Raw genomic sequence first — 25,379 nt, forward strand, 5'->3', positions numbered from 1 at the left:
TTTTTGTTTTTGCTGAAATTTATGTTGCTCCAATTTTCATACATTATTTTCATTATCACTGACTTGTGATTTCTCATTTATATTGTATGTAATCTGGGCCATCCTGTTTCCATATGTCTCTTTGGTTCTATTTTTTATATATATATCTATTTTTAGGTTGTAGCTGGACACAATATCTTTATTTTATTTATTTATTTTTGTATGGTGCTGAGGATCGAACCCAGGCCCCTGCACGTGGTGGGCAAGCGCTCTACCACTGAGCCATAATCCCAGCCCCTCTTTTTGGTTCTTTATGTAGCAATTTCACTGTGGATAGTCTATATTAAGAGAGTAGACCAAAAATGTCAAATGTTGCTTTTTTGCTACAAAATCAGGTACATTACAGCTTATATTCTGTCTGTACAAAAAAAGTAGTAGAGATGCCTCCTACCAAAACATCAATATAATGTTTATTTTTAATGAAGCAGTCTTTTCTTGCTCACTTTTGCTACACAATCTTTTGCAGTCATCTTTTCTGCCCTGTACATTTTACCATATACAAATTAGATAGAAAAAAATTATAAATTAAGATTTTTCACCTTATTATCTTTCTTGTTTTAAAATCTTAAAAAGTATATCAGGAAAATGTCATAGTAAAAGTGACAAAGTTACACTTTTATGATGACTTATCAGAAAAACAATAAGGTGGCAATGTTATCAAAGTATAACTTTAAGGGAGAACGCATTATATTGGACAAAATGTCATTTTAAATTGATGAAGGAAATGATACATTGGGAAGATACAATAGTCACAATCTTTATATGTTGAATAATATAGCATTATAAAATATAAAGCAGAGGGGCTGAGGTTTTGGCTTAGTGGTACAGCTCTTGCCTAGCACGTACGAAGCCCTAGGTTCAATCCTCAGCACCACATAAAAATAAATAAATATAAAGATACTAAAATGTATGTATATAATATATATAAAGCAGAAATATGAAGAGATTAATAAACAGAATTATTGTAGAAGACTTTAGTATTATCATCCTATGTCCAATAAAGTAGGCAACAAATAAAGACACAAAAGATTTGAACAATGTTTAAAAAGACCACCTTGATAAATACATCGAATACTGCACCTTTCTTTTTGCAAAGTCCATGGAATTAGCAAAACTATATTTTCTGTTAACTTTAGGGACAGAAATAATACTTTAAAAGCTCAAAAAATACAACAGGACAAATTTATTTGTGAAAATCATAAATAACCTTTAAATTCATAGAATATTAAGATGCTGATTTTTTTTCTAAAATAAAGGATAATCGATGACCAGGTGGTTTATTCTATCAGAGCAAGAAATCTATTAGCATATTCTATTCAAGAATCTGTATAAAAACTAAATTTTTCTTTTCTTTATTTCTTTATTTTTGTAGTGCTGGGGTTTAAACCCAGGATTTTGCACCTTATAGACAAGCACTTCTACCAACCCAAAACTAAATTTTTAAAAACTATTTTCTAAAAGCATCCATTTTAATATTAAATACTTTGGTTATAAACCACGTGTGGTGGTGAACACCTGTAATCCCAGCAACTCAGGAGGCTGAGACAGGATGATTGCAAATTCAAGGCCAGCCTCAGCATCTTAGTGAAACTCTGTCTCAAAATACAAAATAAAAAGAACTAGGGATGTGACTAGTGTTAGACAATGCTCAGTACTAAAACAACAAAAAACCCTTTCATTAAGTAGCTGGATATAAGGTAAATATCCAAAATCAGTAGCTTATAATCATATAAAGCATTATTCAGTTAGATCCAAGGGGATTTCAAAATTCCTATAATTGTGTAAAAATATAAACATTCCAAGATTGAGCTATAGAAGTATATAGGTCCTATATGAAAATATATGTATATTACTATGAAATATAAAAGATGCTAAATGAAGAGAGAACATTAATATGGGGGCGGGGGGGGAAGCCAGGAAAGATTTTGTTTGGGTTTTTTTAAAATTTTGTATTGGGGATGGAACTCAGTGCTTCACCCCTTAGCTATATCCCTGTACCTTTTATTTTTTTACTTTTATTTTAAGACAGGGTCTCCATAAGTGGTTGAGGGTCTCACTAAGTTGCGGAGGCTGGCCTGGAATTTGCAGTCCTCCTGAGTCACAAGGATTGTGGGCATGTGTTACTCTGCTCTTCTGGGAGCCAGGAAAGTTTTTACTAAGAGTTAGGGTATATCCCTATAGATGTTAAAGCTATAACATCTGTTTTACTTTTTTAAGTATATGGCCCTTAACCAAAAATAGACCAATTAAATACAACAGTATCCAGTAAATTGGGTGAAGGGGAATAGAAGTTCATTGGATTAGACAAAGGGAAATGAAGGGAAGGGATGGGGGATAGGAATAGGAAAGACAGTAGAATGAATCAGATATAACTTTCCTGTGTTCGTATGTGAATAAGTGACCAGTGTAACTCCACATCAGGTACAACCTTAAGAATGGGAAGTTATACTACATGTATGTATAATATGTCAAAATATACTTGACTGTCATGTATATCTAAAAAAAGAAAAATAGTACCCCAGATATAATCATAGTATATAAAAGGAATTGATGTTAACTTAAAAAAAGAGATATCAGTGTGAAAGGGGATTAACACTTTTATTTTTGAACAGCATTAAATAATTATAAGACCTGTAATAAATTTATTATAAACTAATACGAATTGATCATGAAATGCAATAGAAAAAATTGTCAGTACTTAAGCAAACAGTTAACAGGTAATATAGGTGACTAGTAATTGTATTTATAGTGTTTAATTTTGTGAGGATAAGGAAATGATAATTAAATGTACATTTATAACAAAATATTCTTGTATATCAAGTAAACTAAAGTAGTACTTCTGATAGACATATAGTTATATGGTATTCCTATCTATTATTCTCTGATAGGAACATGATTTAGGGTAACATTTCATTTAATAGGTGGGAATATGTATTTTAAAAAGTTCATACGCTTTAGCCAAATAAATTTAGTTTCAGAAATCTATCCTAAAGAAAATGATCACAAATTCAAGCAAAGATGTATGTATAACAGTGTTCAATATTAACACTATTTACAGTAGCCAAAACTTGCAGACAATCCAAATATACAGAATAAGCATATAATAATAAATTGTTATATTTGTGTATTAAAATGTATGGTAATGCAAATAATATTTTTAAGAGATACAGGAAACACTTGGGTAACTTTTTTAGAAAGTATATAAAGCCAAATAGTATTGTCTTAATTATGTAAATACAAATACATTGAAATAGCTATGTACATTTTAAAGATTTCAAAATAGAAAAGAAACGTGAGAAAGGATTAAATTATCTCTGGATAGTGAGGTTATAAATATTACCTATTTTCTTCATTAAACTTTTTGAAATACCTATTACTTTTTTTAGTTTGTGTTTGCAGCAAAATTGGTAGGAAGGTACAGAGATGTCCCATAACTCCTCTTGTAAAAATACCCTTCACCAATATCAGAGTGGCATATTTATTACAATTGAGGAACCTACATTAATTGACACATTCTATGGGTTTGGACAAATACATAATAACATATATATCCACCAGTATAGCATCATACAGAAGAAAGTCCCCTATAGTTCACTTAATTCATCCCTCTTTCCCTCCAGATTTCTTATAACCACTGATCTTTTTATTTCCTCCATATTTTGCCTTTTCTGAAATGTTATATATTTGAACTTACACGTATGTAGCCTTTCAGATTGGCTTCTTTCACTTAGGAATATGCATTTAAGGTTCCTCCATATCTTCATAACCTGATAGCTTGTTTCTTGAGTAATATACTCATTTACCTTCTGAAAGACATCTTGGTTGATTCCAAATTTTGGCAATTATGAATAAAGCTGCTATGAACATCCATATACAGGTTTTTTGTATGGACATAAGTTTTGTGTAAATACGAAAGAGTACAATTACTAGATGGTATGGTAAGAGGATGTTTAACTTTTGTAAGAAACCACCCAACTGTTGCAAAGTGGCTATACCATTTTACATTCCCATCAGCAATGAATGAGAGTCCCTTTTGTTCTACAACCTCACCAGCATTTGGTGTTGTGAATGTTCTAGATTTTGACCATTGAATAGGTGTGTTACTTTTAAGTTAAAAATAAGCCATGTATTGTGGTGCATGCCTATAACTCAGTGACTTGGGAGTCTATAAGGCCAACCTTGGCAATTTTGTGGAGACCCTGTGGAAAACCAAAAGGGATTGGGATATAGCTCACTGATAAAGAACCCCTAGGTTGAAACCACAGTATAAATAAATAAAAAATAAATAAATTTCAGTTAAGGAAAAATAAACTAAAGTTTTTTTTTATTTTGTATAGTTGGCAGGCTTTAGTCCTTCTCCTTCTTCTCCGTACCCTACCACTGTTGGCCCAGTGGAGAGCAGCGGCTTGAGATCTCGATACCGTTCTTCACCCACTGTCTATAACTCACCTACTGACAAAGAGGACTACATGACAGACCTGCGGACTTTGGACACTTTTCTTAGAAGTGAAGAAGAGAAGCAGCATAGAGTTAAGCTGGGTACACAATTTATTTCTAATGCAAATATTTTTTGTTGTCATTGTACATAATCCTTAATGTGTTGTTTTCATTATTTTGATACCTCTATGTATTTTTGTCTCTTTTACTAATATAATTTGTGTAGTTTAAGAGACAGACACATTTTGTATTGCTTTATATGTAATAATTTTATGCATTTGGAATTAGCACCCATCAAATTTTAAGAAGTTAAGATACAATAGCTTGAGATGCCTTGAGCCTTTTATCTACAGTAAGGTTGAAAGCCTTTTTGTATAATGCAAGTTAAAATTTCTGTTTCAAGCCGAGGCTAGGCCAGGGTTTATTGGCACACACCTATAATCCGAATTCCCAGGAGGCTGAGGCGGGAGGCTCACAAGTTTGAGGCCAGCCTGGGCATCTTAGAACTTATCTCAAAATTAAAAGAAAACAAAAGACCCTGGGGTGGGGGACACTTAGCAATAGAGAACTTGACTAGCTTGTGCAAGGTCCTGAGTTTAATCCCCAGTACTGCAAAAAAAAAATTAAAAGTTGAGGCTATAAAATAACGTTTTGAAGTAGTGCATGGCAAAGTTTATTCAAATAATATTTGTCTCTTTTGAGGTAATCCTTTGGAATGCTGATGTGGCAGGGCAGGTTGAGGAAGAAGTATGTATTTACCCTAAAAATGCTGCTATTTTTCAGAACGTTTAAAAATTTGTCTTTTATTATTTTCTTAAAGCCTATGTAGTTTACCTAGGGAAGGAAAGTTAGCAAATCTTAATCTATTTGTAGAGGATTTGATTATTACAAAGTCAATTATTTGAAACCAAATTAGATTATTGAACTGAGTAATGATTTTTCCCCCTCAGGAACTTTCACAGAAAGCACATTAGGTGCTAAAGCGCAGCCATGGTGAGGAAGCCAAGTTATTGGACCATGGCTCTTTGTGTCGCTTGAAATCTCTCTAGGGAGTTTTAATTTAATTCTGCCTGAGAATGCCACAAATGTCAAAGAAACAAATCAATATTATCTTATTACTTTTGATACATGCTTTTTTCATCTTTAGATTTTGAGGTATTTCAAGTCTACTGAAAATGATATAGGGTATAACACAAAACAACCTCTACACATGTTTGTGATTTTCAGACTTCATTTTATCTTTTTCCTCAACCCGTAGAAGTTTATTTAGAAGTGCTATTGTTGTTTGCAAGTGTTATTGGTGTCACTTTTAATTTTCAAGCCTGAAGAGACCTGATTATCTTCATTTCCCCCTAAGTTAATTGTACTGTGTGACTAGAGATTCTGATCTATATCTATTAATGTCTGGGAGTTTTCTTTTTTTCTTTCTTTTCCTCTTTCTTTTAGACTTGCTTTTAGGTTGCTATGTGGTAGCGTGGCCATTTTTTGTAAATGGTTTTTGGGTGTATTCAAAAGAATGCATAGTCTCTTAATTTTGGTCCCGATACGTGTTTATTGGTTAAGGTTCTTGATAATATTCTTAAAACTCTTTATCTTACTAATTTTTTTCTGCTTGATCTATCATTTGTTAAGAAAGTATATCAAAACCTCCCACTGATATTCTTCAATAAAATATTCATAATTCTGTCAGGTTGCTAAATGTATGAGATTATGTTAAGTACCTACAAATTCAGAACAGTTAATTTTCTGGTGAATTGTGTCTTTTATTTTTATCTTTGCCTTAAAATCTGTTTTGTCTGATATTAACAAATTAACATTATTTTTTTTGGTAAATATTTTCCTGGTATATCTAGGTCTATACCTATTCTTTAAATATTCTTTCCTAAATGAATTATTACTATGTTAAATGTTACAGAGACTTTCTGATGGCATCATTCCATCCCTCTCATGTTTTTTACTGTGATAAAATTTACATAAGACTTAACTATTTTAAGTGTGCAATTCAGTGATAGTAAGTACAGTCACACTATTATGTTATGACCTTTAAATTTATTTGTGTCATTCTAGTTACTAAATAGCATTTTACTTCAAAATAAAAGATAATGCTTTTTATTCTCATCAATTAGGTCATTTATTTTGATAGTTGCATTGTCCCAGGTTGGCTAGTGAGGTCCTCTTAAACTAGTTTCTGTATTCTTTTTTTTTTTTTTTTTTCTTAAATACCTTATTTTGTTTATTTTTAACATGGTGCTGAGGATCAAACCTAGTGCCTCACACATGCTAGGTAAGTGCTATACCACTGAGCCACAGCCACAGCCCATTTATGTATCTTTTTTTTTTTTTTAATATTTATTTTTTAGTTTTCAGTGGACACAACATCTTTATTTTTATTTTTATTTTTATTTTTATTTTTATTTTTATGTGGTGCTGAGGATCGAACCCAGTGCCCCGCGCTTGCCAGGCGAGCGCGTTACCACTTGAGCCACTTCCCCAGCCCCGCATTTATGTATCTTTTGACATGGCATTCTTTGAGTACTTTTTCCCCTCAGATAGTTTCTAGTATCACAAAATATTCCAGACTCATCCTTTACTTTCCCTGGCTAGTTCTGGGATTATTCTCTTTACCTCAGAAATCCAAATTTCTTTAGTGAAGAATGGTATTTAGAAGTGAATAGCTAGGTTCTTGGTGTGACCACTGTTGTTACTGAGTATCAGTACTCTAGGTCCTTAGAACATACAGCTAGAAAATAGCTTATATTTATACCTTAATTCCAATTCACCTACAAAGGGTTTCTCCTAGTCCCTCCCTTTCCCTATCCATAACTCCTTTCTCCATTAGTGAGAAACTAGGTGCTCAGTGTCTCTCACTCATATGTGCCCACACACATACACTTTTCTGCTAAAGCATTTGAAAAAAAGTTGTGAGCCCCCTGCCACTTCATTCTTGAATATATCACATGCATCTTCTAAGAACATGGATATTTTCCTTTATAACTACAATATGATTATCATACTTGAAATACTTCTTTACTCATAGACACATTAATCCAGTTGTCTTAATAATGACTTTTGTAACTTTTTCTTTTACTGATGAAGGATCACATTACATTTAGTTATCATGATTCTTTTGTCCTTTTTTTTGGTACACAGATTGAAACCAGAGGGGCTTAACCACTGAGCCACATCCCCAGTCCCCTTTTTTAAAAAAAAATTTTGAGACAGTTCTCACTAAGTTGCTTTAAACGTGTAATCCTCCTGCCTCAGCTTCCTCAGTCCCTGGTATTACAGGCATGCACCACTATGCCTGGCCCTTTTGTCTTCTTTAATCTAGAAATTTGCATGTTTGCTTTGGAATTATATGTTTGTCTTCTATGACATTAGCATTTTGAAGAGATTGTGCTGTTGTTTTGCAAATTTGGGTTTGTATAATCATTTTCTCGTTGTTAGATTCAGGTTAAATATTTTCTGGTGGGCATACAGCTTAGGTGGTGACATGTTTTCAGTGTTTCCCATCAGAAGATACAAGATAGCATTTTGTCCCTTCGTTGGTAATATAAAATTGGATCCTTTTATCTCCTGTTCATCTAGTGACTGTAGCTTCCCTTAGTGGGTTAATACAATGATGGTTGCAAAATGAAATACTAGAATTTCTGTATTTTCCTTTCTTTTATGTTGACTAGTTTTGGCATTCTCTAAAGAACAACTCTGTTTTGCCTCTGAGCTTACTTTACTTATTTTAGTTACTTTGGTTGTGTGTTTTTTAACTCATTGAATCTTTTTTTTTTTTTTTAAACATACTGTAGATTGAATCTAGGGGCACTTAACTACTGAGCCACATCCCTAGCCCTTTTTATTTTTTGTTTTGAGACAAGGTCTCACGAAGTTCCTGAGACTGGCTTTGAGCTCGAGGTCCTCCTGCCTCAGCCTCCCTCCTGGGATTACAGGCGTGTGTCATAAAATTTTTAAAGTTTAGTTAGGTGTGTTTTTGTTTTGTTTTGTTTTTCATTTTTTAGTCTTATTTGGTTCTTTTCAAATATGTCTGATTTTTATAGAGTGTCTTGTCTTTAGTTTCTCTATTTCAAAAGTTCTTGAAAGTTAACTACTGACACTTTTGTCTTTTTGCCTATTTTGCTTGGAGGCTTGTTCCCTAGTGATTTGTGTGGTTTTTGTTTGTTTTGGTAAGAAAAACCTTAATTTTCAGTAGTTTTATTAGTGCTTTGCCTAATAGAAGGCTAGATGGAAATTCAGATGTGTGTATGTATATATTTGTGTGGTATTAGGCATTGAGGCCAGGATCTTACACATGCTAGGCAAGTGCTCAACCACTGAATTACATCCCTAGCCCTTCAAGTTCAAGTTTTTCACAGAAAGCTTGATTATCATTTTTAAAGTTAATACTCAAAATGATTAATCAAAACAGGATAACCTTTTATGCTGCATCATGACCATATTTCTTACCTTCCTATTCTATTTCCTACTTGGAAATTAGTTTCACATGAAGTATGATGTTTCTTCACATAACTAAATTTTTATGCCAGCATGAAACATTACATTCATCATGGCACAAAACTGGCCAGCCTTTACGGTGAATTGAAATGTTGCCACATTTCTCTTTCATGATTTCTCATCATTTGTGTGTATAAACATCACAGGAAAACCAATTTTAACGTTTTGTAGTCACTCATCTTAAAACTTTTTTAAGGCAAAAAAAGTTTCTATTTGTGATTTTTATGTATGAGTATAAATTCTTAGTTGATGTTACTGATATCTGTTGAACTAAAAAAAAAGCCCTAGTATATTTGTCACTGGAAACTTGCTTATTTATTCAGTCACTGTGCTAGGTGCTAGGTGCTAGGAGAAAAAATATTCCCTGCCCTCAGGGAACTCAGATTCTCTTTGAGAAATCAGACTGATTATAACTCTCAAGTGTGATGAGTACTCTGTATAATTAAGCCTCTGAAGGAGTAGATTCCTAAATGTAGGTTTTTTAAAATATTTTTTTAGTTGTAGATGGGCACAATATCTTTATTTTATTTATTTATTTTTATGTGGTGCTGAGGATCGAACCCAGTGGCTCATGTGTGGAGGCAAGTGCTCTATCACTGAGCCACAACCCCAGCCCCTAAACGTAAATTTTTTGACACTTCCTAAAAGTAAATTTATGAATTTTGTTATAAATATAGAAGTGTAATCTGCAGATAGTCTTTTAATCAACACAGGAATGGTAAGTAAAATAGGCTAGTAAATAAAACACAGTTAGGGCAGGGATGAGTAAGTTTAGCCCATAGCCCAGAGAGTAGTCTATTAATAGGAGGTTGTAGTCATTCCATTTAGCAGGGGCTTCTAAAAATCAGGTGAAGAACTTGCTTAACCTGTTTATTTGCTGGAGAAATTTGTTTGTTTCTCACTGAATCATTTAAAAGTCTTACAGAATGAAACAAGCTTAATTTTACAACAAATATAAACACTTTCAATCACTTATAATTATTATGGTTCTTAAGTTGATAATGCTCAGAAAATGTTCTTTTTAATTTTTAGCATAAGAAATGCATGCTCTCTAAAGAGAAGATAATGTTGGGGAGCAGGGAAGAAGAAATGCTTTATGATTGTCTGTCTTCTAATTCTTTGTCATTGCCTAGCTACATGACTGCCCAGTGTTTGAGGATAACAGTCAGATGTAAAAATTACAACAGACTTAAATTATTTCAATTTCTTATTGTAGGAAGCCCAGATTCTACGTCTCCTTCTACTAGTCCTACTTTCTGGAACTATAGTCGTTCTATGGGGGATTATGCACAAACTTTAAAGAAATTTCAGTATCAACTTGCCTGTAGGTCTCAGGCCCCATGTGCTAACAAAGATGAAGCTGATCTCAGTTCTAAACAAGCTGCAGAAGAGGTAAATGGAAAAGTAAAATGACAGTATTTATGATTTCTAGATCGCTAGAAGGTTGTCTACTCCTGGATCATTTTTTTTTCTATAATCTCCACTTTTGCCAGATAGAACTATAAATCTGGCACTCATTAAACAGTGGAAAGGCTCCTGTTTTACTTTGTGTACCAAAAACTAAATTATGTTGTACATTTTTACTCTCTATGACACATAGTTGACATTAAGGCTCTGCCTAAAATTTTTTTTTACTTACATTATAGAAAGCCTCTCAGGTATCTAGTTGTACTTAACATATACCAGACTCTTGGTTTCAAAATACATTTGGATTAGAACATTTGGCATTCTGTAACTTTATCAGTTTAGTACCAAACATGGTATTTTTATTTTGTTCTTAAAAGCAAGAAAAGTGTTCTTTAAACTTACCAACATAAGGAACTTTAAAAGATATATTTGTGTGTGAATAATAGCCATGAGAGAATAAGTTTTAAATTATGGAATATTAATTAAATGAATATTGATGTTTTGGGAGATTTTTTTCAAACTTCAAATATTTTTGAAGGTGCAGGAAAGAAGAATGATTTTTGGCAAGATTTTTCCTTACTGTTTATCTTAAACGTATTTTTAATAGGTTTGGGCAAGAGTGACTATGAATAGACAACTTCTTGATCACATGGATTCTTGGACAGCTAAGTTTAGAAATGTAAGTTCTGACATTACTGTTAGGACATATTTGTCACTTCATATGCAAAGTGTCTATCAGAGTCAATTATTAGAATGTTAACATTAATTGTTATTAAAAGTATAATATGAATGGTACATACATAAGAATAAATATGACGTTCACCTTATGCTGTTGGTTTTCATGAGATTGTTTTTCCTTCCGTATTTAGTAAATCAGTGCATTTAGAGAAGATAAATAGTATATTTAACCACGAGGATCCTCTTTCCTTTTCCAATTTTTCAGTTGTATTTTCCAGAAAACTTTTCTGTCATTCTATTATGTACCTAGAATTGTGAGGGAAACAATTAAGAGGAACCTTGTCCTCAGAAAATTTAATATTTAGATGACATATCCTTGAAGATACTTCAGAATATATAATTTCATTGATTTCTGTACAGAAGAGCCCTCTAATTTTGGCCTGTAGGTCAATTCTCCTATATCCAGAGGGGATTAGTTTCTGTTTTCAACCTTGTCCTTTTGCCCCACTCTCTGTAGCACTTGTGTGTTCCAGGTTCTATGGGTGCCGTAACCCCTCCTTCATTACAGGTAGCTTTACTATATTTTATAGTAGTGGCGGCTGCTGCTGCATCTTTAAACAATCATCCAGCTTCTCTCCATCTTCTCGAACTATATCAAAATAACTTGTACTCAGTTTTTATTCACTTACTATAATTTTTTTTAAATATTTATTTTTTAGTTGCAGTTGGACACAATACCTTTATTTTATGGATTTATTTTTATGGGGTGCTGAGGATCGAACCCAGGGCCTCGCACATGCTAGGCGAGCACTCTCCCACTGAGCCACAACCCCATCCATTTGCATATTTAACTCTAGACTTCAGGTAGCAGCTACTTTTATTCTTTTTCACTGTACTTTATGGTTCTGTTAATATTCAAGCCAGTAAAAAATTCTTAAAGAGTTGCTTATAAAAATGAAAATAATTATTGGAGAAATATTTTTGAATTATGTATAAAAAATGTATACCTTATTTCTTCTTAGTGGATCAATGAGACAATATTGGTGCCACTTGTACAAGAGATTGAGTCTGTCAGCACCCAGATGAGACGAATGGGTTGTCCGGAGCTACAAATAGGAGGTATGTGCAGTAGAATTCAGCATTTCATTTACTTTCAATAAATCAGCCAAGTAGAAACTACCTTCTTATAATGGCCTATTAAAAACTTCCTTTGTTATCTTCAGGTGAAGAAAACCAAATTACTATAATATGATTTTTTAAAAAATGTAACAGCTTTATATAATTTGACTACCATATAGTTAGCACATTTTAAATGTGCAGTCCAGCAGTTTGGGTTATACAACTATCTCCACTATCAATTTTAGAACATTTTATTACCCAAAAAAGAAATTCCACACCCCAATAGCAGTCACCCCTATTTTGTAAATTTTCTCCAGCCCTTTGCAAGTATCAGTCTATTTTCTGTCTATGGGTAGGCCTGTTTGGGATATTTCATTTAAATGGTGTCATACAATGTGTGGTTCTTTGTGACTGGTTTCTTTCACATATGTTCTTATGTTCTCAATGTTTATATATGTGGTTGTATTTATCAGTACTTCATTTCTTAATGTGGCCAAGTGGTATTCAAAATGCATCTTCTATATTTTATTTATTCATTTATTAGTTGATAGGTATTTGGATTGTTTCCATTTTGCCTACTATGAATAACGCTGTTGTGAACAGCCCTGTGCAAGTGTTTATGTGGACATAAGTCACTACTTAAAAGTAGGCTGAGTGCTATGGTGCATACTGGTAATCCCAGCAGCTAGGAAGGCTAAGGCAGGAGGGTGGCAAATTCAAGACCAACCTCAACAACTTAGTAAGGTCCTAAGCAATTTAGTGAGACACTGTCTCAAAATAAAAAGTGACTGGGAATGTAGCTCAGTGGTAAAGCATCTGGGTTTGATTCCCAGTTCCAAAAAAATAAAACTCTCTGGGTATTATAGCACACACCTGTAATCCCAGTGACTCAGAGGGCTTAGTCAAGAGGATCACAAGTTTGAGGACAGCCTCAGCAATTTAGAAAGACCCTGTCTGAAAATAAAAAATAAAAAGGGCTGGGGATGTAGCTCAGGGGTAAAACATCCCTGGGTCCAATCCCCAGTACCTAAATAAATAAATAGATAACAAACTAAGGTACTTTGTGATATAATTTGCCTGAAAAATATATATTACACTTATTTACCATTAAGCAACTAGATTTCAAAATGAAAAATGAATATTTTAGCCAGCTCCTTCTATAGATTAAATTTCTCCTTGAAATACAGTATTTAGGATTATGAATTAGCACTCATTTACACTGAACATCTTTTATTCAATCTTTATTCTTTGACTAAAAATAGAAATGTGCATTCCTGAAGTATTTATTCAGTATCCAGATATTTCATATGTAATTAACACATGTTCTTATTCCTTGGAAGCTGGTATTGCTCCATTTTCTGGATGAGGCTACTGACACCCAGAGAGGTTAAATAAATTACGCAGCACACAGAGCAGTGATTTGGGGTCAGACCTCTCTGGCTCCAAGGCCAGAATGAATAATTTCTTGGTCTTGGTAATGTTAGTAAATCTATGCTTAATCCTTTTTTGGGGGTGGGCATAGGTATTGGGGATTAAACCAGGGGCACTTAACCACTGAGCCACATCCTCAGCTCTTTTTTATATTTTATTTAGAGACAGGGTCTTGCTGAGTTGATCAGAGTCTCACTAAGTTGCTGAGGCTGTCTTTGAACTTGCCATCCTCCTGTCTCAGCCTCCTAAGCTGCTAGGATTACAGATATTTGCCTCCAGGCCCCACTGGAGCTTTCTTTATGAGTTATAAAGATAGATATGTATCACAATATGTTACTACTGTGATGGGCTTGTTAAAAAATAAAATTACGGGGCTGGAGATGTGGCTCAAACGGTAGCACGCTCGCCTGGCGGCCTGGGTTTGATCCTCAGCACCACATACAAACAAAGATGTTGTGTCCGCTGAAAACTAAAAAATAAATATTAAAAAATCTCTCTCTCTCTCTCTCTCTCTCTCTCTCTCTCTCTCTAAAAAAAAATATTAAAAAAATAAAAATAAAATTACTTTGGTTGATGACTACAAAAGATATATATGGGACCTGGGGCTGTAGCTCAGTGGCAGAGCACTTGCCTAACATGTGTGAGGCACTGGGTTCGATCCTCAGCACCACATAAAAATAAACAAAGTAAAGACATTCTGTCCATCTATAACTACAAAAAATAAAAAATTGTTTTTTTATGTCACAACCAATTATTATGTTTGAAGGAACTATATTACCTGTATATAACAATTGTAATTTGTATTATAATTTAAGAAATGTGAAAAGCACATATTTAGAAACTGAGAAATATGTGTATATAATACATATGAACATATTTTTAATTAAATAGAGATTATGTTGTTTTGTCATATTTTTCCATTTTGTTAAATATTCTCCAGCATTATTTTTATGGCTAGACTGTATTTCTTATTTACATTTGTTATCTATTGTATTTAGCAAATCTCTGTTATCTAAAATTTAGGAGAGTTTTACTATTATTAGTAATACTGTAGTGAATTTCCTTTTACCTAAATTTTGGTATACATTTAAAATCATTTCCTTAAGATAATTTCTTTAGAGTTGTTTAACAAAATGAGTATTCCTTTCAAAAAGCATATACCAGTTTATGTGTTATATATATAAGAATGCCTTTTCCCAACATCAGGTATTACTAGTAAGGTTGGACATTTTCGAATTTTTTTGGCTTTTTTAATTTCTTTTCTTAGTTGTCTTTTATTATATAAGAGAAATGATTATCATAAAGTCTGCTGATCCTGGCATAACAGCCAACTTCTAATGCAGTTTATTTTGAAAGCTGTCATGTGTCTATTTATACATATACCATGAAAATCTTCTACATATTACTTGTTTATAATTTGTCAAAATGGATTTTGTTTGCTTCTTTCCTGGGGCAGGGGGGTCCTTAACCAGGCCTTCTTGCCTGAAATGATAAATTGTAGGTAAAGTGCATAACACAAATTAAGATAAATTATTATTGCTTTTATTTATCCTTCAACATCTTTTGAGTACTTGAGTAATCGATACTCATATGCATTGGGAATACAATTGCCCAAAAAGCAGCCCAAATCCCTTCCCTCTTTAAACTTTCTTTATTAGGTGAGACAGGCAATAAAAATAAAAAGATTAGTGCTAAAAAGGAAAAACCACACAGGAGGATATTACTGTTGTTATTATTTACAGAGGACAGTCAAAAATCTGCAATAGAATGTCATAGAAGACGTTATTGACTTGTGTGAAGACCTGAAAGTAGTGAGGAATCAGCTGTTTTGAACACAGGAAGAAGAGCATTTTGAGAGCCCCTGAAGAATAATCTGTGTTCTCTGTATTTTGTTTTTAACAGAGGCCAGTATTACCAGCTTGAAACAGGCTGCCCTGGTCAAAGCCCCTCTCATTCCAACTCTGAATACAATTGTGCAGTATCTAGACCTAACACCAAATCAGGAATACTTGTTTGAGAGAATCAAAGGTAACTATTAACTTGAATGGGAAAAAATGAGAGCTTCTTCATGACATTGGGATTTTATAAATGAAGAAAAATAAAGAGAAACATTTTTTAGAAAAAATTAAGTGTAACCATGATCTTATGTTTTGAACATATATTTAATTAAGGCTAAATGAAGGCTTATGCCTGAAAAACTCTTGGATCCTTTATCTTATGTGCTAAGAATTGTCAAAATAAAAGCCTTGAATGTGTTAATAATAATTTTATTTTGAATAGGAACCTTAAATATGAGCCAAATGGGGTCAAGTTAATATTTCACTTATTTTCTACTCTTAGATATCAAGAATGGGTGCCATTACAACATTCTTTATATAGTATCAACATGCTGACCTTTATCTTTCTTAATTTTTTTTTTTTTTTTTTTTAATATTTATTTATTAGTTTTCGGCAGACACAACATCTTTGTTGGTATGTGGTGCTGAGGATCGAACCCGGGCCGCACGCATGCCAGGAGAGCGCGCTACCGCTTCAGCCACATCCCCAGCCCAATCTTTCTTAATTTTTATCATTCCTATTTAATATTTTGCTACCTTATGTTTCTGTTGTATTCTTATGAATTCTTTGTAATTTGGATAAACATTGTAAAATGTTCTCATCCCTAAAGTAAGTATTAAAAATAGTATTTTATTATTCATATTTATCATAAATCTTAATTTGAAAATGTTTGAATTTGGGGTTCAGGAATAAGCATTTTAAGAACTTTTCACATATGGAGAATTTCAGTCATACAAATCTAGGAAGAATAGTCTGCACAACCCTTTTGTACACATCACCCCGCCTTAACACCATCCACAAATCTCTGGGCAACCCTTACCCCGTCCATACATATCCCCCCACCTACTTTCTGCCTTTAAAGCAAATTCTATATATCCTTACCAGTTACCTATAAGTATTTCCTAATGTATCTCTAAAAGATGAAGACTTTAAAATACCATCATTCAGGGAGGCATGGTGACACAGCCTTAATCCCAGTTACTCCAGAAGCTAAGGCAGAAGGATCACAAGTTCAATGCCAGCCTAGGCAACTGATTAGCAAAATCCTATCTCAAAGTAAAATATAAGAAGGGATGGGGGTGTAGTTCAGTGTAAAGTACCCCTGAGTTCAATCCCCAGTATTATAAAAATTTAAAACCAAAACCAAAAACCACTCAGCTACACCTAAGTACAACATAGTTATCACACCTAATATTTTTAACGTTTCCTTTATTTCATGAACTGTCCAGTCTATATAAGTTCAAATAAAATTTCTGTAATATTATTTTTTAGTTGTAGTTGGTTGGACACAATACCTTTATTTTATTTATTTTGATATGGTGCTGAGGATCAGACTCAGGGCCATGCATGTGTTAGGTGAGTGCTCTACTGCTAAGTCACAACCCCAGCCCCAAATAAAATTTCTTTTAGGCTTTAGGGTTCCTGTTCATTCTCCCCTCAAACCCCTTGCAGTGTATTTGTTGAAAGACTAGATTGTTTGCCCTATAGAATTGCCCTTGGTCTGGGTTTTATTGAGCATATCCATGGTATAATTTTACATGACCCTCCCTCCGTTTTCTGTGGTTCCTGTCAACTTGGGTTCAGAGTTTTTGGCAAGATTGCCTCATAGATGGCAGGGTGTTTGTATATCCAAAAACAATGTGTAAATATATTCATACAGACACACATATATATACATATAAGGTAAATATATGTGTATATATACAATATGACATATCAAATATACAAAGAATTTTAAAAGAATGTGATGAACACTGTACCACCAGGATTGAACATTTAGAAACATTTTGCCACTTTTGATTGTCTTATTGTCTTTCTCTGGTGCATATACTTTTTTTTTTTTTTTTCCTGTACCATTTAGAAGTAACATTGCAGATATCATTACATTTACTTTTTCAGCATGCATCTTGCTAAAAATAAGCTTTTAGGGCTGTGGGTGCAGCTTGGTGGTAAGAGCACTTGCCTCTCCAGTGTAAGGCCCTTGGGTCATTCCCCAGCACCACAAAACCTACATAGATAAAAGAATATAACTTTTATGTAGTCATGATAATAGTTATCACACTTTAAAAACTAACCTTTCTATAATACCATCTAATCTAAAGTCCATATTCAGATTTCCCAGTTGTTCAATGACTTTTGAAGAATCCAGGGTTCTTATCCCACATTTTAGATTTGTCTAATACTTTTTTCATAGTGATGTTTAATTTGATCTTTCATATTCTGTGTTTATTTTGGATGTTTTGTTCAGGTTTTTAAGATGATGTGCTTATTGTAATCCTTTAGCCTTTTTTTTTTTTTTTTTGGCATGTCTTTAGCTTTTTAATTTTATCTTTTGTTTTTAAGTGTTGGACATGCTAGGGAAGCACCATACCACTAAGCTATATCTCCATCCTCTAGCTTTTTTTTTTTTTTTTTACACAAATGGAGCACAGCTTTTCATTTCTCTGGTTGTATGTGATGTAGAATCACACCATTCGTGTGATCATACCCATACATAGAGTAATAATGTCGGTCTCATTCCACCATGAGAAACCACACACACATCCCCTCCTCTCCTTTCTCTCCCCTCTGCCCAATCCAAAGTTCCTCCATTCTTCCCTTGACCCCAGTCCACTTACCAGAGAAAACATTTGGCCTTTGTTTTGGGGGGATTGGTTTATTATTTTCGCTTAGCGTGATATTCTCCAATTCCATTCATTTATTTGCAAATGCCGTAATTTCATTCTTCTTTAAGGCTGAATATTCCGTTGTGTATATATATCACAGTTTCTCTATCCATTCATCTATTGAAGGTCATCTAGGTTGGTTCCACAGTTTAGCTATTGTGAATTGAACTCTTTAACTTTTTTAATGTCGTCTTTGTTTACACAGAACTTTCTCAGGGAGGCTGTATGAGCTCGTTTAGATGGAATAGAGGTGGAGACTTCAAAGGACGAAAATGGGATACAGATCTGCCCACTGATTCTGCTGTAAGATCTTAATTGAATTTTTTTTTTCAGTTTAATATTTTGGATACTAGACTGGTGGTTTTGTTTTTCCATTGTAAAAATAGGTATTTAAAAAGAATTTTGAGGGCGCAGGATGTGGCTCAAGTGGTAGCGCACTCGCATGGCATGCGTGGCACTGGGTTCGATCCTCAGCACCACATTAAAAAAAAAAAAAATAAAGATATTGTGTCCACCTAAAACTAAAAAATAAATATTAAAAAAAAAAAAGAATTTTGAGGGCTGGGGTTGTGGCTCAGTGGTAGAACACTCGCCTAGCATGTGTGAGGCACTGGGTTTGATTCTCAGCATCACATATAAATAAATGAATAAAATAAAAGTCCATAAACAACTGAAAAAAATATTTAAAAAAAGAAGAATTTTGAAACTTAATGAATTATGGTAGGCCCAGTGTCTCAACCCAACTGGTTAATACTTTTGTACATTTTTTTCCCGTGTACTTAGGTGGTCCTATTTTTTAATGTTTTTATCATACTGTAATCATTCCTGTACATAAAATTATGTAGCCTGATTTTTTTTTCATTTTTTGCAATATGTAAGAATTTTTTTGTTTTTACACACTGTCATTTAACTGTTCTATATTGGTCATAGGAAACTTGTGGTGGGGAAAGAATTTTTGTTTTTCTATCTTGATGTTGCAAGGAATATTATCGTGCTTATTTTTTTCTTATCTGAGATCAACACTTTAAGAAAGATTTCTAGCATCAAATTTACCAGATTAAAGAGCATATAAGTTTTTGTTACACTTAAAAGAGTTTTTCAAAATCCTTTTTCCTTTTCTTTTTATCTAATAATTATGTGTGAAAATTAAGTTTTAAATGTTGATATTCAAGTTGAGAATTGGATATATTTGCATTTTATCTTGGTTTTGCTGAGTTAATGAGTATGAATGATCCACTGAACAAAAAAACCAAGAAATATCCTGCTTTTCTAGGTGGCTTTATTTCATTTTGTTTTGTTTTCTGGATGCTTTTGGTTTATGAAAAAACAAAAAAAGGGGCTAGGGCTGTGGGTCAGCGGTAGAGCATTCATCTCGCATGTGTGAGGCCCTGGGTACCACATAAATAAAATAAAAAAGTAATGTGTCCACCTACAGCTAAAAAAAATATTAAAAAAAAAAAACCATTAAATATTTAGGGTAGAGAAGTTTGGTGTTTAAACTGTCCCTACCTTATATGACCCCCACTCCCTAACACACAGATAATGAGATAATGGTACCTTTGTAGGCTAGAATATTTCATGTTTTTTTAATTTGAAAAGGAAACCTTTACATCAAAATTTACACTTAATGATGGTAAATACATTTTTTTATTTTAAATTTTTAGTGGATTATTTGAACTAAGCCTAGCCTCCCTTCTTAAACATAGTGTACGATTAAAGAGGAAATGATTCTATTAGTAAAATCCTTATCTTTATTGAAAATAATACTTTTGAAATAATACTTTTAAAAGAGTAGATATGCTACCTGAATTATGACTTTTTTATCTTTTCATTTTATAAATTGTATCTTAAGCATAACTTCTTCAAAGCAATTTTGCTAATTCTCTCTTGAGGGAAAACTTTGTAAGGGATACATGCATACTAGATTTCATGTTAACTTTGAACAATTGTTTTCTCATCTTCAGATCATCATGCATGTATTTTGCACCTACCTTGATTCCAGATTACCTCCACATCCCAAGTACCCTGATGGAAAAACATTTACTTCTCAGCACTTTGTTCAGACACCAAATAAACCAGGTATAGACCTCTCCTAAAAGAATGTGTTGAGATTTTTGCATGAAATATGTCTGGTGTTTAGTTTTTTAATGTAACATTTTTCTTTACAGATGTTACAAATGAGAATGTTTTTTGCATTTATCAGAGTGCTATCAATCCTCCACATTATGAGCTAATCTACCAGCGTCATGTTTACAATCTTCCAAAGGTATTTCTACATATAGAGAAGTCATTGTTACAGAAGGTCATGGGTGACTTATTTTGATAATGTTTTAAAATTAGTATCTGTTTGGAGAATAGTAAGAGTTTTTTTTTATTATTATTATTTTTATATTTATTTTTTAGTTTTCAGTAGACACAACATCTTTATTTTATTTTTATGTGGTGCTGAGGATTGAACCCAGCACCCTGCGCATGCCAGGCAAGCACACTACCGCTTGAGCCACATCCCCAGCCCCAGTAAGAGTTTTAAATTAGGGGAAATGTGTTTCTTTATATTATTCTTTTCTTTTGACTATAAAAGTAAGAAAAACTACTCATTCAGAGGCAGCTATAGTTAACATTTTAGTGTATTACCTTTTAGAAACTTTCATTTTGATCTTTTTGTGTATTTTTTGTGGGTTAAAAATCATTGTTCTGCTTTTAAAATTAACTTTATATTATAATTTCCTATTCCATAGAAATACTACTTAATAGCTATAAAAAAACATTAGCCAAGCATGGTGGTGCACATGTGTAATCCCAGCAACTTGGGAGACTGAGTCAGGAGGATCCAAGTTTGAGGCTACCTACAGCAGCTTAGTGAAACCCTGTCTCAAAAAAAAAAAAAAAAAATAGCTTGGGATGTGACTCAATGTTAAAACACCTGTGGGTTAAATCCTCAGTACAAAAAAAAAAGATGTGATTACACATCTTCAGTTTCTTGAGTAAAAACAACCTAAATCAGGATAAGTAGATAAAAGTTAATCTGTAAGGGGCAGGGGTTGTGGCTCAGCGGTAGAGTGCTCATCTCGCATGCGTGAGACCCTGGGTTCGATCCTCAGCACCACATAAAAAATAAATGAGTGAAATAAAGGTATTGTGTCCAACTACAACTAAAAAATAAAAAGTAAATAAAAAAAGTTAATCTGTAAATTGAAAATGTAAATTTGCTATTTTTATAGACCAACAATTACAAAATAATAGTTTGTTTTTAGAGCTAGCAAAATTGCCTAGTAGTCCCTTGTAGAAAAAATAAATTTATATTTAACCTGTTATTTGCATATTAAGGCATGATGTAATGTGTTTTGAAGAATGACTAAAAGCTTTTTAAATTCTCACACTTGTTCATGTATGAGTTTAGGGCATAGAGCACTTTTTGTGTGTAGCATACAGGGGCACCCGTTTCAGAGTAACTCTCCAGGCCTCTCTCAGTGCTGTTACTATGCATGGAACTCTCAAAATGTCAACTTTTTGTTTATGTTTTGGGTCTCGGCTTTTAAATCTTTCCCTTGAGGAGGTCTCTGCCTTGCTGGTCTAGGGTAGATGCCTTCTAGTGTTCCCATAGTATCCTACAACCCTCATAATATTTCCTCGCACTCTGTTGTATCTCTTCATTTTCTGCCTGCTTTTCCTACTTGATATTAAAGCTCCTGAATTATGTGTACCCTTTCTGTCTTAACTTGCCACAAATATTCCCATTTCCTCACACAAAGTGTAGATGTTTTGTTTAATGAAGGAAGGAAAATCTGAATTATGTGGAATTCTGAGTGGTAGGATATGAATTGATAAGATCTGCATTTATCTGCCAGACTGAATTTTTTTAGATTAATTTAAATTTTCTTTTTTGTCTTGGTTCTAGGGCAGAAATAATATGTTTCATACTTTGTTAATGTTCCTCTACATCATAAAGACCAAAGAGTCAGGAATGCTTGGGTAGGTATTTAAACATAAGTACTTAATTTATTTACTGTTTTTCTTCTCATATTAAGATTCTGTAGGCGGCAACATCACCTGATTAGTGAACTGAACCTTCAGTGTAGTTTCTATTACTAGCTCAGCCCTGTCATTCACAGACTATCCCATCTTGGGCAAGTCAGTTAACTCCTCAGAACCTCCATTTGTTAATTGGTGAAAGGCAACTAGACCACATCATTGGCTTTACACTTGTGTCTCCTGGAGGAATAGCTCTGAGATAGATAAAAATTGGGCTTATAGCCAGCACAGTGGCTATTAAGGAGACAGAGGCAGGAGGCTCACAGTTTCAAGGCCAAAGTGGGCAACTTAGTGAAACCCTGTCTTGGAATTTTAAAAATTAAAAAATAAAAATTTAAAGGGCTGAGGGATGTAGTTCTATCGTAAAGCACCCCAGGGGTTCTTCCCCAGTACAGGGGATAGGAGGTGGAATCAGGCTTTTGCCACTTGAAAACTAGGGTGAAAAAAAACCTTGGTAGTCCATTATTTCCAAGCTATTTCCTCTCAGACACAAAGTATTCCGTAAAATGTTTGTACTTGCAGAGAACTAAGTTGGTACCCACTCCAAAGTATTGTTAACTGGGATAGACAAACTAGTCCATTGAAGTTTTTTTGGGTTTTTTGGGAGGGTACTGGGGATTGAATTCAGGGACTCTCAACCAGTGAGCCACATCCCCAGCCCTGTTTGGTATTTTATTTAGAGACAGGGTCTCACTGAGTTGCTTAGCGTATTGCTTTTGCTGAGGCTGGCTTTGAACTTGTGAACCTCCTGACTCAGCCTCACAAGCCATTGGGATTATAAGCATGTGCCGCGGCTCCCCGCCACTGCATTAAAGTTTTTAGCTTGGTAATGGAGCTCACATAGTATTACATTGTGGTATTGTCATTTTAATGATTCAGAATTTTAGTATATCAAACAATATTTGAAATAAGTTGACCCCTGCTGATCTGGGAATTGAAAGATTAAGCCTGAAGACCTGGATTCTGAGCCTAGTTCTGCCATCGAAGGCTGATGAAATGTAAAGGGAAGGGCTTCAACCGAAAGGTATCTGGCCAGCTCTGCTTCTGATAGGCATGCCTTTGTTTAAAAAGATTTTGTTTAAGCATCCTGTTCATAATTTAGAGGTTACTCATGTTCCAGAACTAAACTGCATTGAGCACTCAGAACATAGCTGGTGTAAATTGAGATGCTAGTGTAAAATGTATACCAGATTTCAAAGACTACCAAAGAGAGTATCATCTTGGTAATTTTGTATAGTAGTTATATGAAATACAACTTTGGATGTATTGAGTTAAATAAAATATACTCTTAAAATTATGCCAGGTACAGAGGTACATGCCTGTAATTCTAGTTCGGAGGCTGAGGCAAAAGGATCAAAGTTTGGGGCCATCCTGGACAACTTAGCAGTACCCTAACTCAAAGTAAAAAGGGCTGGGGATACAGCTCAGTGGTAGAGCCCTTCCGTAGCATGCACGAGGCCTGGGTTCAATTCCCACTACCACAGTAATGATAATTTCTTTTTACTTAGGTTTCTACTAGAGAATTTCAATTTTTTTTTTAATTTTTTAATATTTATTTTTTAGTTTTCGGCAGACACAACATCTTTGTCTGTATGTGGTGCTGAGGATCGAACCCCGGCCGCACACATGCCAGGCGAGCGCGCTACCACTTGAGCCACATCCCCAGCCCAAGAATTTCAAATTATTTATGGCCTGCATTTGAGGCGTACATCATATTGCATTTCTGTTGAACAACAATACTCTAGAGAAGCAAAGCTCCTGTCCTTAAATATATTAGATGCAAAAGATTAAGACAGATATGAGGGCTGGGGTTGTGGCCCAGTGGTAGAGCACTCGCCTGGCATGTGTGAGGCACTTTCTATCTTCAGCACCACATAAAAATGAACCAATAAAATAAAAGTGTTCTGTCTATCTACAATTACAACAACAACAAAAAAAATATAAATAGATATGAATGTAAATTTATAAACCAATATAAACATTTATTATCTTTTTTTATAATACGTATTTTTAGTATAAGACAGGAAAATAACTTTTGCAGGGCATGTAAACTAACACAGCTCTTCATTCTTCTTTATTATTTTTAGTTGTAGATGGATACAATAACTTTATTTATTTATTTTTATCTGGTGCTGAGGATCGAACCCAGTGCTTCACACATGCTAGGCGAGCACTGTACCCCTGAGCCACAACCCCAACCTTCTTCATTCTTATTTATTTATTTATTATTATTATTATTACTACTACTATTATTATTATATTGGGAGGGTACCAGGGATTATAGGGCACTTAACCACTGAGCCATATCCCCAGCCCTTTTTATATTATTTTGAGACAGGATCTTGCTGAGTTGCCAAGGCTAGCTTTGAACTCACCGTACTCCTGCCTCAGCTTTTCCAGCTGCTGGGATTACAGGCATATGCCACCATGCCTAGCTGTTTGTTTTAATTTGTTTGTTTGTTTATTTATTTTTAACAAAGGGGGAAAAACTTTGAAATTAAAAACCTTTTTATGGGCTGGGATTGTAGCTCAGCAGTAGAACGCTTGCCTAGCACAGGAGAGGCCCGGGTTCCATCCTCAGCACCACATAAAAATAAAGGTATTATGTTGTGTCCATCTACACCTAAAAAAATAAATATTAAAAAAAAAACTTTTTAATGTGATTGACATATCTTTTATTATGCTTTCTAAATCATTTGAGTAGTTAAAAACTACCATCCTATAACTTAAAGGCAGTTGAATAGCTCAAATAAAGTCTATTTGGAATCATGACCTTAAAGCTTCAGATAATCCAAATATATTATCAGTTCAATGCCAGACATTTGTGCAGTTCCTGGAAATAGATAAATGTTTTACTTCCAAAAGAGGGGGAAAAAATTGCACAGTAACTTAAATGTTCTGTTTAGCAGAAGACATCATAAATAAAATTTAGTGATAAATGACAACCTGAGACAAGGCATTACATACTGCATTACATACAGCAAACTCAAGTTAATATCCATCCCA

At 33.8% G+C, this 25,379-nt stretch overlaps 1 protein-coding gene across 2 annotated transcripts in view; it reads left to right on the forward strand.

The window, feature by feature from the left end:
• The window catches only part of Tmem209 (transmembrane protein 209), a 33,053-nt gene that overhangs the window by 4,874 nt on the left and 2,800 nt on the right, over positions 1–25,379 (forward strand). For both annotated transcript variants that reach the window (XM_015493828.2, XM_048786931.1), the window contains exons 6-14: positions 4,377–4,578; positions 10,199–10,374; positions 10,997–11,068; positions 12,090–12,186; positions 15,520–15,645; positions 18,547–18,644; positions 20,306–20,420; positions 20,510–20,607; positions 22,240–22,313. In XM_015493828.2, coding sequence (XP_015349314.1) covers positions 4,377–4,578; positions 10,199–10,374; positions 10,997–11,068; positions 12,090–12,186; positions 15,520–15,645; positions 18,547–18,644; positions 20,306–20,420; positions 20,510–20,607; positions 22,240–22,313 — 1,058 coding nt within the window. The remainder of the gene's footprint in view (positions 1–4,376; positions 4,579–10,198; positions 10,375–10,996; positions 11,069–12,089; positions 12,187–15,519; positions 15,646–18,546; positions 18,645–20,305; positions 20,421–20,509; positions 20,608–22,239; positions 22,314–25,379) is intronic.

This window comes from Marmota marmota, unplaced genomic scaffold (genome assembly GCF_001458135.2).
Source record: "Marmota marmota marmota unplaced genomic scaffold, marMar, whole genome shotgun sequence".
In the NCBI taxonomy this organism is placed as follows: Eukaryota; Metazoa; Chordata; class Mammalia; order Rodentia; family Sciuridae; genus Marmota; species Marmota marmota.